This window comes from Hylobates moloch, unplaced genomic scaffold (assembly GCF_009828535.3).
Source record: "Hylobates moloch isolate HMO894 unplaced genomic scaffold, HMol_V3 SCAFFOLD_4, whole genome shotgun sequence".
Classification (NCBI taxonomy): domain Eukaryota; kingdom Metazoa; phylum Chordata; class Mammalia; order Primates; family Hylobatidae; genus Hylobates; species Hylobates moloch.
In genome coordinates this window covers 156605926-156618283 of record NW_026652279.1, presented here as the reverse complement: position 1 = coordinate 156618283, position 12358 = coordinate 156605926, and the positions used below count along the sequence as shown (strand labels likewise).

The window sequence follows — 12358 nt, the reverse complement described above, 5'->3', positions numbered from 1 at the left end:
AGTAGCTGGGATCACAAGCATGCACACCACACCCAGCTATTTTTTTTTTTTTTTTAGACATAGGGTTTTGCCATGTTGGCCAGGCTGGTCTCAAACTCCTGGCCTCAAGTGATCCACCCACCTCGACCTTCCAAAGTGCTGGGAATACAGGCATAAGCCACCACACTCAGCCAATTATTAATATTTTTAGAGGCAGGGTCCCATTCTGTCGCCCAGACTGGGGTGCAGTGGAGCGATCACAGTTCACTGCAGCCACAAATTCCTGGGCTCAAGTGATCCTCCAGCCTCAGCTCCCAAGTAACTAGAACTACAGGCACATACTATCAACTCTTTATCTGCCTTATTCTCTAGAAATTTTTCTCTAAACATTCCTCTTTCCTCCCGAACATCATTTTTCCTTTTACTCCAACCATCTCTTTCATCTTTTATCCCACTGTCTAACCGCTAGAGTTTTCTTCCCCAAAAAATACAAAATCAACTAAAATAGCAAAGCAAGCAATGTATAAACATATTTAACTCTCATGCCACAGCACATTCAGTACATTTACTGAAAACTTCAGTCCAAATTTTGTTCTCTAGGAACACTATTTTATACTTAAGAGGCAAAAGCCCAAGGACCAACCTGATTTTCTCCTGTCTAGGTCTTTGTGGTGTGTGACATGTCAAAGCATATAAATGTGCCTTACAATAAGTGTTAGGCTGGTCAACTGCAGTATCTAAGAAACTTACCTCTAAAATCTTATCAAGGAAGGCTATAGCAGCAGTATAATCTCCACTTCCAAAAGCATCAAGTGCTTGTGAACGCAAACGCTGCATTTCATCAGATTTTATAAGTTGAGACTGCGCTTCCTTTTCTTCATTTTCACTTGGATTAGATTTGAGCTATAAGGAAAATTAAAAACTAAGCAGAATTTTTAATCTCTTAAATCTGATACCTGTAATATACACAAGGGTAAACCATTCCAAATACTTAAGTTCATTGGGTAAAAAGGGTAAAGAGATACTGGAAAAACTGGCTTGTCTGATGACTGGATGCAGCAGGGAAGGCCCCTGATTTCTATTGATATGGTCCATGAGCATGAACAACAGATCTAGAAGACCTGGGTCCCGCAAACTTACCTGGAAGCAAATACACATAGGCATGTGAAAGGACAGAGAAGAATGGAGGAAGGAAAGCACGTTTTTCACTTTCTTACATATAGCTCTGCAGAGCTATATGTAAGTTAATAAATTAACTTGAGTTTTATTTATTTTGCCTCCTAGTTATAGTTCCTAAGTATTTTTTTAAGTATAAAATAACCAAAATAATGAAACACATAGGGAAAGTGAAAGAAAGGACCAGCTTTTTTAGAGGTTGTAAGATTTAAAAAAAGATCTGATACCAAAAGGGTTAAAGTACAAGAAAGAATTTAGAAGGAAACAAGAGTAATACCTTACTAAAAGGTGCATGACGTGGCTTTAAGAGATCTGCACACTGCCTCTTTTTAAAATAACTTTATAAAGACATAATTTATATAACATAAAATTGCTCATTTCGAATGTACAATTCTATGATTTTTAAAAAACAAATTTACCAAGTTGTGCAGCCATTACCACAGTTTTAGACCATTTCCATCACCCCAGTAAGATCCCTTGTTTTTACTTACAGTTCATCCCCACTCCCAACCCCAGCCCTGTGCACACGGACTCTTAACAATTTCTTCCTCCAGACAAAAAATAATTATCTCAGAAAACCAGGTAGCTACATGTTTTTAAGCCTGAGGGAGGGGAGGTTAAGATTGTAGTTTATATTTAATAATTTTTGAAATCTTAGTATTCTAAGATGGAAACTATAACCGAAGGGTTCCAGTTTTGGGTTAGGTACAGACAAGGGAAAGTTAATTCTAGAAATCTCCCTCCTCAATGAGTCAATCATACTCCTCCTCCTTTCAGTGGATTAATTTTTAAAATATACTCCCACTACCAACCTGGTGGGAGAGAACACTCCAAATGAGAAATTCTATCAATATTATTTCTTGGTAAGGGTTTTATACTTGTCCATTTTGTGTTTTAGGATATTTTAGCTATATTTTGTCTGTTTTAACCCTTGACTTCTGAAGAACAGGACTTGAAGTATTCATAGGTAACTAGGAATTGGTAACGTCCGCCCACTCTGGGGGAGGGTTTCTCCGAATGACTGCATCATCCAGTTTAAGGGTGTTGTTTGGAGTCAGACATGCTTGTCTCCGTCTGTTTTATCATCCTTAGGGTGGCCTTGAATACTTCGGATAAACCCCATCAGAGAGAGTATGAACGTGTGTGCGCTGTCACTTCGCTCTGGGTAAAAGTTTATTGATAACTTGTTTCCTATGAGTACACTACTGACCCTCTTAGAATGTATCAAAGACTGACTGCCTCTTCAGGATTGAATTTGCACCTTCTTTTTCTCTCAAACATTGGAGTCTAATTTCTTCCACACAATTTTTCTTGTTGGAAGGTGAGAGGAGAAGCCTTAAATCTCGGGACAGAGGCTGGAGGGCTCAGGTAATGGGAACAGGAAAGAGGGAGTGAGCTCAGGTCATCTAGGCCTCTGTGAGGCCAGAAGAGAGATGGGGAAGAGGGAGAGAGGATTCTTCCAAGGAAGTAAGAAAGGAGTTGGAGAAACAAAGCGCTTCCCCTTAGAAGCCTGAGAGTTTCAAAGAGAGTCAAGTGAGATGAAGTTTGGGTTTTGGGGGATTTTTTTTTAATTCTTTTTTTTTTTTTTTTTTTGAGATGGAGTCTCGCTCTGTCATCCAGGCTGGAGTGCAGTGGGGCAATCTCGGGTCACTGCAACCTCCATCTCCTGGGTTCAGGCGATTCTCCTGCCTCAGCTTCCTGAGTAGCTGGGACTACAGGCACCCACCACCATACCCAGCTAAGTTTTGTATTTTTACTAGAGATGGCGTTTCACCATATTGGCCAGGGTGGTCTCAAACTCCTGACCTTGTGATCCGCCCGCCTCGGCCTCCCAAAGTGCTGGGATTACATGCGTGAGCCACCGAGCCAGGCCGATTTTTTTATTCTTTAAAGAGACAGGTGACAGGGTCTTGCTCTGTCTCCCAGGCTGCAGTGTAGTGGCATGTTCTTAGCTCACTGCAATCTCCAGCTCCTCAGTTCAAGCAATCCTCCAGCCTCAGCCTCCCAAGTAGCTGCAACTACAGGTGCACACCACTACAGCCAGCTAATTTTTTATTATTTTTTGTAGAGACAGGGTCGTCTCACTATGTTGCCTAGGCTGGTCTCCAACTCCTGGCCTCAGGTGATCCTCCTGTCTCAGCCTTCCAAAGCATTGGGATTACACATGTGAGCCACTGTGCCCGTCTGAGATGAAGATTTTTATTATTACCATGAGGCTGTTGACTCCTCTCAATCACCCCCTCGTTTTCTCTACACCTGCATGTAGAGAATGGCCCTTGCTGACAATTCCCTCATTCTTCCCTTTTTCATGTTTCTTGACATCCTTTCTCTTCCTTAGGGCTTTCACATTCTTTCAGCCAAATCCCTTCCTGTAACAATGTTTTCTATTTTTTACTTCTCACTATGTATCCTGGTCACTGAGCTTCTGGAAAAATAACCCGTAATAGCTATGGGATGAGGGCTTGTTCAAAGAGATGATCTGCCTTCTGTATGACTGCACCTCTACTTCTGGCACCTCAAATAAAAACACCGGGTTGACAGTTGTGGTAAGCAGCCTTCTAAGATGGCCCCCAGTGATCCTGGCCTCCTGGTATTCATGCCTTTCTGGAGCATGAGGTGAACCTGGTAACTCCTTTTAACAAACAGAATAACCCGGCTAATTTTTTCTGTTTTCAGTAGAGACAGGTTCTCACTATGTTGTCCTCCTGGACTCATGTGATCCTCCCACTTTGGCCTCCCAGTGTGTTGGGATTACAGGCATGAGCCATGCACTCAGCCACAGCTTTTTTTTTTTTTAATTTTAGATGGAATCTCACTCTGTTGAACTCCTGACCTCAGGTGATCCACCTGCCTCGGCCTCCCGAAGTGCTGGGATTACAGGCGTGGGCCACTGCACCCAGCCCATGCCTGGCCTTTTTTTTTTACATTTAAATCTTTGATGCACTTTGAATTTATCCTAGTATAAGGTAAGAGAGCTATGAACCTAGGCCTATTGTTTTTCAGTATAAAAGTTTGTTTAAAAACAGAGTATGACCAAAGTGATAAGCTGTCACGTCCTTGATTAGGTCACAAAAAACTGACTTCCATGGTGCTAGCACTCCCTCTCACCTTCTCACTTGCTGGCTCTGATAAAGCAAGCTGCCATGTTGTGACATGTGAGAGGCCCGCGTGAGAAGCAACCAAGGGAAGACTTTGGCCAACAGTCTAACACCTCAAGAGGAACTAAACACTGCCAACTGAGTAAGTTTAGGGGCAGATCCTTTACTGGCCAAGCCCTCAACTACTACTACTGCAGTTCTATCTCACATCTTGACTGTAGGCCATGACCCTGCAGTAACTAGCAGATCCTGCTATACCATGGCCAGATTCCTAACCCCATATACTGTGAAATCATATAAATGTGTGTTACTTAAGCTGCTAACGTTGGATAATTTGTTATCTAGCAGCAGATAGCCAACACAGTAGTAACACAGTGTGGAAGTTTTACCATTTCTCAGTGACCGGGCTGTGAGTATTTCCAAACAGATATTGCTTTAAAATATATTGCTTTAAAATAAAGTCTAGATGAATGAATTAATTAAACCCCATTCCTGGCAATCAGTAATTATCTATGTCTTTTCTGCATTTTCTTTACCAATAAAAGAGGGATAATAATACCAGTATCCTGTAGGGCAGTCACTGAGAGATTAAGAAGATACTCTATGTAACACATAGCAAGTACTCCAAAAAGTGCTAATACACACTTTAAAAAGATGGTCAATTTATTTTCCACTGCATTAGATATTAGCCCACTTAAACTGGGTCCCTTGTATTAAAGTTACAGTGATTAAGGTCCTAGAATAATAGAACCAGAGAAGTCAAAATAAAATTAGACTTTGGCATAAAATATATTCAAGGAATTGCTAATTCCTCAAGAAATTAATATTTCTAATTCTATTTAATTAATGTTTTGGGATAAGTAGCAAAAATTTAAATTTTCATTTCATATTATTTGATAACATACAGAAAAATATGTAACACTTGAGGTATATGCAGCATTACATTCTGCAGTGACTTCTAGAATTTGCCTTCATATATTCCTTCTACAGTCTTTGTTAAAAGAACTATACAAAAATAACACTAATTTGAATGTCCAAAAAAAAAAAAGAAAAAGAAAAAAACATAAAGAACTGTTTTTTGGAAACAACAGTACACAAGTCAGGGGGTGAGTAACTGAATTAAAGCATTCTAAAATCCTTGTGTTTTGATTATCTTGTTAACCATGCATATATTAAAATTCCTAAGGTAATGACTATGAGAAAAAGACACAGCATGTACAACCATACGGAAAGAACAGACTAAGGAAGAAGCAGCTAAATCCATTGGGGTGGGGAAAGAGCAGGAGGGAAGAAGAAGGAGGGTGGACGGATGGAAAAGAAATAGTTGGATAACTAGAACTCAACAGAAATATACACAAGAGACCTCAAAGGGCCTTTCTCACACTAACAGGTTAGCAAAATTCACACTATCTGTTCACATGAAGTGTTGAAGAGGTGGCATACCCAGAACTCCCCTATGCTGCTGGTGGGAATATAAATTCACATAACCACTTAACAGGACAGGCCACATTTCTCTGCCACGCTAAAAATATCCATAACCTTAAAGTAGTAACCACTCTCTGAGGGAGGTAACACTGTAGCAGTGATTCTCCAAGTGTGACCTAGGAGCCCCTGGGATTCCTTAGTGCCCTTTCAGGGGTCTGTAAGTACAAAAGCATGTATGGATAGAAGATAAAGAACCCATTCAAAGGGCAAGATAAACCAATGCATTTTATTATAACAGAGAGTGCTGTAAGTTCATTAACAAGGATTCAGAGTCCATATGCAACTAACCTATATAATCGTGAGTGGAGTTTTATGGAACATCAAAGAATACTCGTAATTATCTAAAAAGAATACAAAAATATTCTTACTTTTCTAACTGCATATCTGTGAGGCCACAGTATCTTCAATATACTTCAACCAAGGCATAAATCACAACAGATTGAATATAGAAGCAGATATGAGAATTGCTATCTTCAATTAAGACAGATATTAACAAAATTTGAAAATATGTGAAACAAATACCACTCTTAATACTAAAATTTGGTTTTTGAAAACAGCTATTTTTACACAAAAAATACATTAACATGTAGTAACTTTTCATCATTTTAATTTCTCAAATTTATTTCTAATATAGTAAATATCGATAAACAAAGCTCTTTGGTGACCTCAGTATTTAACACTATAATGAGATCCTGAGGCCAATCCCAAGAACCACTGTCCTAGACACACCCTGCACAAGGAAAACGGACACAGAGGATGAGCTCAAATAGTTGTTTAATTCATAACTAATGAAGCAGGAAAATGTAAGGATATAGCTCACTGATGTGGTTTGGCTGTGTCCCCACCCAAATCTCATCTTGAATTGTAGCTCCCATAATTCTCATGTGTCATGGGAGGTAATTGAATCACGGGAGTGGGTCTCTCCCATGCTGTTCTCATGATAGTAAATAAGTTTCATGATCTGGATCTGATGGTTTTATAAAGGCAGTTCACCTGCACATGCTCTCTTGATTGTTGCCATTTAAGAAGTCCCTTTGCTCTTCCTTCACCTTCCACCATGATTGTGAGGCCTCCCCAGCCATGTGAAACTGTGAGTCCATTAAACCTGTTTCCTTTATAAATTACCCAGTGTTGGGTATGTCTTTATTAGCAGCATGAGAACAAACTAACACAGCTAATGTCTCCTAATTGTAACACACAAAACAGATAGCTTCAAAAATTCCAAAAGACTCTTGTGCCATCTTGTAGTTTTTAATCAAACCACTGTTTTCTCAAGTCCCATCTCCTCCAAGCTTTCTGGAGTAACTGCCTTTCCTCTAAATATTTATATCATCTTAAGAAACCCTTCAAAACGGAGGTATCCTAAGAAATCATCTTGCCCAATTAACTCTCACATTATAAGTGAAAATCTTGAGTCTCACAGACAGTAAACAACTTGCCCAGCATCACAGTTAGTCAAGAGAAAACCTGAAGTGGGTCTTCTATGTGGTTCTCAATCTTATCTTGTTACCTAGACAACTCATATGCCAACTTCTCACAAGTTTTTCTGTATTGTTAATCTTGCACATACATGTTTAGGACTTATTTCCTGCAACTAAAGTATAAACTGCTAAAGAGCAGAATATATGTCTTTTTCGTTCTTTTAAATTAGAGACAGGGTCTCCCTCTGTCACTCTGGCTGGAGTGCAGTAGCATGATCAGAGCTCATTGTAACCTCTGAGCCCTGGGTTCAAGTGATCCTCCTGCCTCCACCTCCCAAGTAGCTAGGACTACAGGTATGTGTCACCATACCCAGTTAATTATTTTACTTTCTGTAGAGACATGGCCTCACTACGTTGCCTAGGTTGGTCTCAAGCTGCAATCCTCCCGCCTTGGCCTTCCAAAGTGCTGGGATTACAGGTGTGAGCCCCCTCATCTGGCCCTAGAATATATGTCTTAAGTCTATTTTGTATACTTACTACAGATAACTTCCCACTAGAGATGCTTCCTTGCTTTTCTTTTTCATCTAGTACTAAGAATACTACCCATGAGCTCGGTTTTACTATTTCCAGTTTACAGACAAAATGAATGATTGGGCCAGGTGTGGGGGCTCACACCTGTAATCCCAGCACTTTGGGAGGCCGAGGTGGGTGGATCACTGGAGGCCAGGAGTTTGAGACCAGCCTGGCCAACATGGAGAAACACCGTTTCTACTAAAAAATACAAAAACTAGCTGGGAGTGGTGGCGCAGGCCTGTAATCCCAGCTACTCAGGAGGCTGAGGCATGAGAATTGCTTGAACCTGGGAGGTAGAGGTTGCAGTAAGCAGAGATCACACCACTGCACTCCAGCCTGGGCAACAGACCAAAACTCCATCTCAAAAAAAAAAAAAAAAAAGAAATCGAATAATTATATAACTTGCTGTAATTCTTGCTTAAATTCAAACTAAGGTCTCTATCTCTAAAGCCCATGCTATAGATGATGATGGCGATCAATCACGATAGCAGAAAACACTTATTGAGAGCTTTCTATGCTCCAGGCACTACTCTAAGCTAAACCTAAAACCTTAAAGGGCAGATCGGATTATCTCTCTTCTATACAGGAGGAAACTGTGGGGGTTTTTTGTTTCCTGGTTTTTTTTGTTTTTTTGGTTTTTTTTGAGACAGGGTCTTGCACTGTTGCCAGGCTGGAGTGCAGCCATTTATTGAAGAGATTGATGGGGGAGGGGTAGCAATGGGTCAAAGACGGGAAATGGAATTCCACATTGTCCCTGTTACTGAGATGCCATTTAGGTGTTCCATTGGAGACATTTAAATGTCAAGTAGGCAGCTGCCTGCCTGATACTGGATGTGTACATAAGAGGGCTCTGGAAACAGCTATCTGAGTCACAGCATAAAGTGCTATCTTTAAAACACTAAAGGCTCACTACAACCTCTGCCTCCCGGGTTCAAGTGATTCTTCTGCCTCAGCCTCCCAAGTAGCTGGGACTACAGGTGTGTGCCACCATACCCAGCTAATATTTTTGTATTTTTAGTACAGACAGGGTTTCATCTTGTTGGCCAGGATGGTGTCGATCTCCTGACCTGATGATCCGCCTGCCTCGGCCTTCCAAAGTGCTAGGATTATAGGCGTGAGCCACCGCACCCAGCTGAAACTGTGGGTTTTAAAGATAGCACTTTATGCTGTGACTCAGATAGCTGTTTCCAGAACCCTCTTATGTACACATCCAATATCAGGCAGGCAGCTACCTACTTGACATTTAGATGTCTCCAATTCATCACCTAAATGGCATCTCAGTAACAGGGACAAAGTGGAATTCCATTTTCCATCTTCAACCCATTGCTACCCCTCCCCATCAATCTCTTCGATCAATGGCTCTACTTTATCATTTAAGCCATGAATCCTAACAGTCAGTAGATCCCTCTTTTCCTGCTGTAATAAAGTCTTACTCCATTTTACTGCTGGCATCTTTTAGGCCTCGCCCCTTCCTCTTTCCCATTGGCCTATATCTCAGCAAGCTGATAAGAAAACACATTTGAATCTCTCTCAAAGAGGAATGAATCTGAAAATTGATGGAGTCTTACCAACAGACAGTCAGCATGATCATACACACACAAGAACAGTCTAGCACACTTCATTTGTGTTATGGGCATTTTTGGTACTTACTACACATACTGAGTTTAAATTCCACTTAAAATCTTCAAGAAATTAATGTATGCAGGAAGGCAATGAATAGAGCAGTATGATGTAACAAAAATGCATATCTAAGTCTCAAACAGTTCTTTCCATAAGCATAAATTTAAAATATTAAGTTATAAGATGGCATTATTTAATTGGCAGCATTTATTCTTCTAGTAGTACATAAAATAATTTGTCTTACAATTGATAGCTCTTTACAGTTGGTGAATTACAGTATGTGATCCAGTATTAAATCTGAACCAATAAAAACCAGAACAGTTATCTGAGTCATAGCATAAAGTGCTATCTTTAAATTATAACCAAACTGACTTTATGACTTTAAAGTACTATTCTCCTTTATTCTCAGTTCAGAATACTTTGAGTATTCTTTTAAAACTTTGGTTTTTGTTTTGTTTTGTTTTGTTTTGTTTTGTTTCTGAGACAGAGTCTGGCTCTGTCACCCAGGCTGGAGTATAGTGGCACAATCTCGGCTCACTGCAACCTCTGCCTCCCAGGTTCAAGCAATTCTCCTGCCTCAGCTTAGTGAGTAGCTGGGATTACAGGCGTGTGCCAACATGCCCAGCTAATTTTTGTGTTTTTAGTGGAGACGGGGTTTCGCCATGTTGGCCAGGCTGGTCTCAAACTCCTGACCTCAGGTGACCTTGACCTCCCAAAGTGCTGGGATTACAAGTGTGAGCCACCTCACCCAGTCGAAACTTTGGTTATTTCTGAGTTAGTTATCCTGAAACAATATAATGATCCTTTCTGCATTAAAGAATTAAAGATGGAAAAAAAAATGACAGTTATTTTGATGTATAATAGATATAATTATGTTAGTTTGAATTGTTTACAACTGATACAGATCCACAGACTACCAAAGGGGAGTTTATCAATGTCTTACCAGAGGTTTATACTTGATTTAAAAATTAAATTGCAATTGGCACCATTATTTACCTAATATATGGTTTCTCACAATCAAAATGCAAGTTTCTGCTTTGTCAAAGTAAAAAATACAGTTATATGAAATGACTAAATTGAATTAAGCATAATTGATCCAATTATATTTGGATCTCATGAAACACTGCCTAAATTTAAATATCATCCACGTAAGCCCAAAGCATGAATAGCAAAGATATAGTAAATAATGAAGACCAAGAATAGATGAGTTTAAACTGCATTTAGGAAAGTATGTTGGATTTGAGATAAAAGGGAAGAATTCACAGATTACAAATTATTACATAAAACAAGTTAGAATCAGGAAGTTTTTATAGAAATAAGACAGTCATATTTTCTCTACCTGCCTCACTGCCTTAAATGATTTTTCTCTGGGCTATCTCAGGGAATAGCATGGACAATTTGAACAATCCGGAAAACTGGATATCATAATTCCTTTTTTCCTGTCACCCCAACCAATGCATCTCTCTAGAGCCAACCTCCTAAGCGTCTACCCCACCTACGTTAGCCTACTCTTTGACCACTGTAAGGTTACACTTGGATTACTTATTTACTGCAACAGTCTCATTTAGCAGACTCTCTGCTTCTCCCCTTGTCTTATTCCAATCCATTCTTCAGAGCAACCAGTCGATCACGCTAAGCAAAAACTGTTCATAATACTTCCAACATAAACCTTCAATGGCCATAAAGAGCCAATTCCTGGCACTATATAATGTCCTCCTTATAATCACGATCCCCCACTTGCCTGTCAAGATTCTCATACTCTAGCTTACTGGACATTTCCTAAATGACAGGCACATGCTTGCCTCTGATTCTTACACAGGCTCTCACCTTTGCCCTGGATGGTCCTCCTACCCACCTTGCTTACACGGATGCAGCCTTTCAAAATTCAGATTTCAAGCAAGTAACCTCCTTTAGGAATGCCCTTCTTGAATGCAGACCCTTCCTCCCCAAATCACAGTTAAGTTAGATGACCCTTCCATATGTTCCCAGAGGACTCAATCACGCACTTATCATATATCATATTTGCCTGATTAATTCTTACTCTCGTATCATTTCTTGGAAGGCAGAGACTAGCTTCCTCACAAAGAACATGCACTCAAATGCTCACTGAACTAACAAATGATTGTATGCACTGATTAACTGACAGCTCAAAGACAAATTAAATGATCTAAGTTATATGAAATGACTATTTAAATTGATCATTGCTTTTTTATATTTGGATCTCATGGAAAACTGCCTAAATTTAAATATTATCCACGTAAGCCCAAAGCATGAATAGCAAATATATAGTAAACAATGAAGACCAATAATAAACTAAGACTAAGTCAAATCCAATTTAAGACTAAGACAGCAATTATGAACCTGAGGAGATACTTTTATGCAGGCAAACCTCACCCCAGCTGAGTAATCAGTATACAATACATAATAAAGAATGAGATTCTCACTGGAGCCCAGAAAGAGATTACACCTATTCAAACTTTTGTTCTATTATATAAAATGTAGCTAAACATATCCACCTGGCTGTATCCAGCACTACATTAGTAAGATGAAATGCTTAGTACATTTTATAGCCTGGTAAATGGTCATTACACAAAAAACTCATTTAACCAAGAACATATAAAACAATCAAACTTTTATATATCATTTATATTCACAAATCTTCAAAAATTAAAGTATAAGAATCCTGTAATTGGTAAATATAAAATAGTCATAACATAAATTTGATCTTTTCAAACTAGACTCAGAAATCATCCATTATATAGTATCAACAATAAAGATAGAACATGTCATCTATTCAACTTCCACACTTCACAATGAGGAAAATAAGGTCCTTAGAAGGCAAGAACTTTCAAGGCCACTTACATAAAATGTATAAAGTCTACACTTTACACTTTTTTTGAGAAGGTCATAAGGTCACATGGTGTAATTTTCCTCCAGAAGGTAATCAGTATTATCAGTTTCTTGCATATCTTTCCAGGGGTATTTTATCCACATTCAAGCAAATAT

General features: G+C 39.3%; 1 protein-coding gene across 2 annotated transcripts in view; it reads right to left on the bottom strand.

The window, feature by feature from the left end:
• The window catches only part of DNAJC3 (DnaJ heat shock protein family (Hsp40) member C3), a 108765-nt gene that overhangs the window by 35440 nt on the left and 60967 nt on the right, over positions 1–12358 (bottom strand). For both annotated transcript variants that reach the window (XM_032151120.2, XM_032151122.2), the window contains exon 5: positions 730–882. In XM_032151120.2, the coding sequence (XP_032007011.1) occupies positions 730–882 (153 nt within the window). The remainder of the gene's footprint in view (positions 1–729; positions 883–12358) is intronic.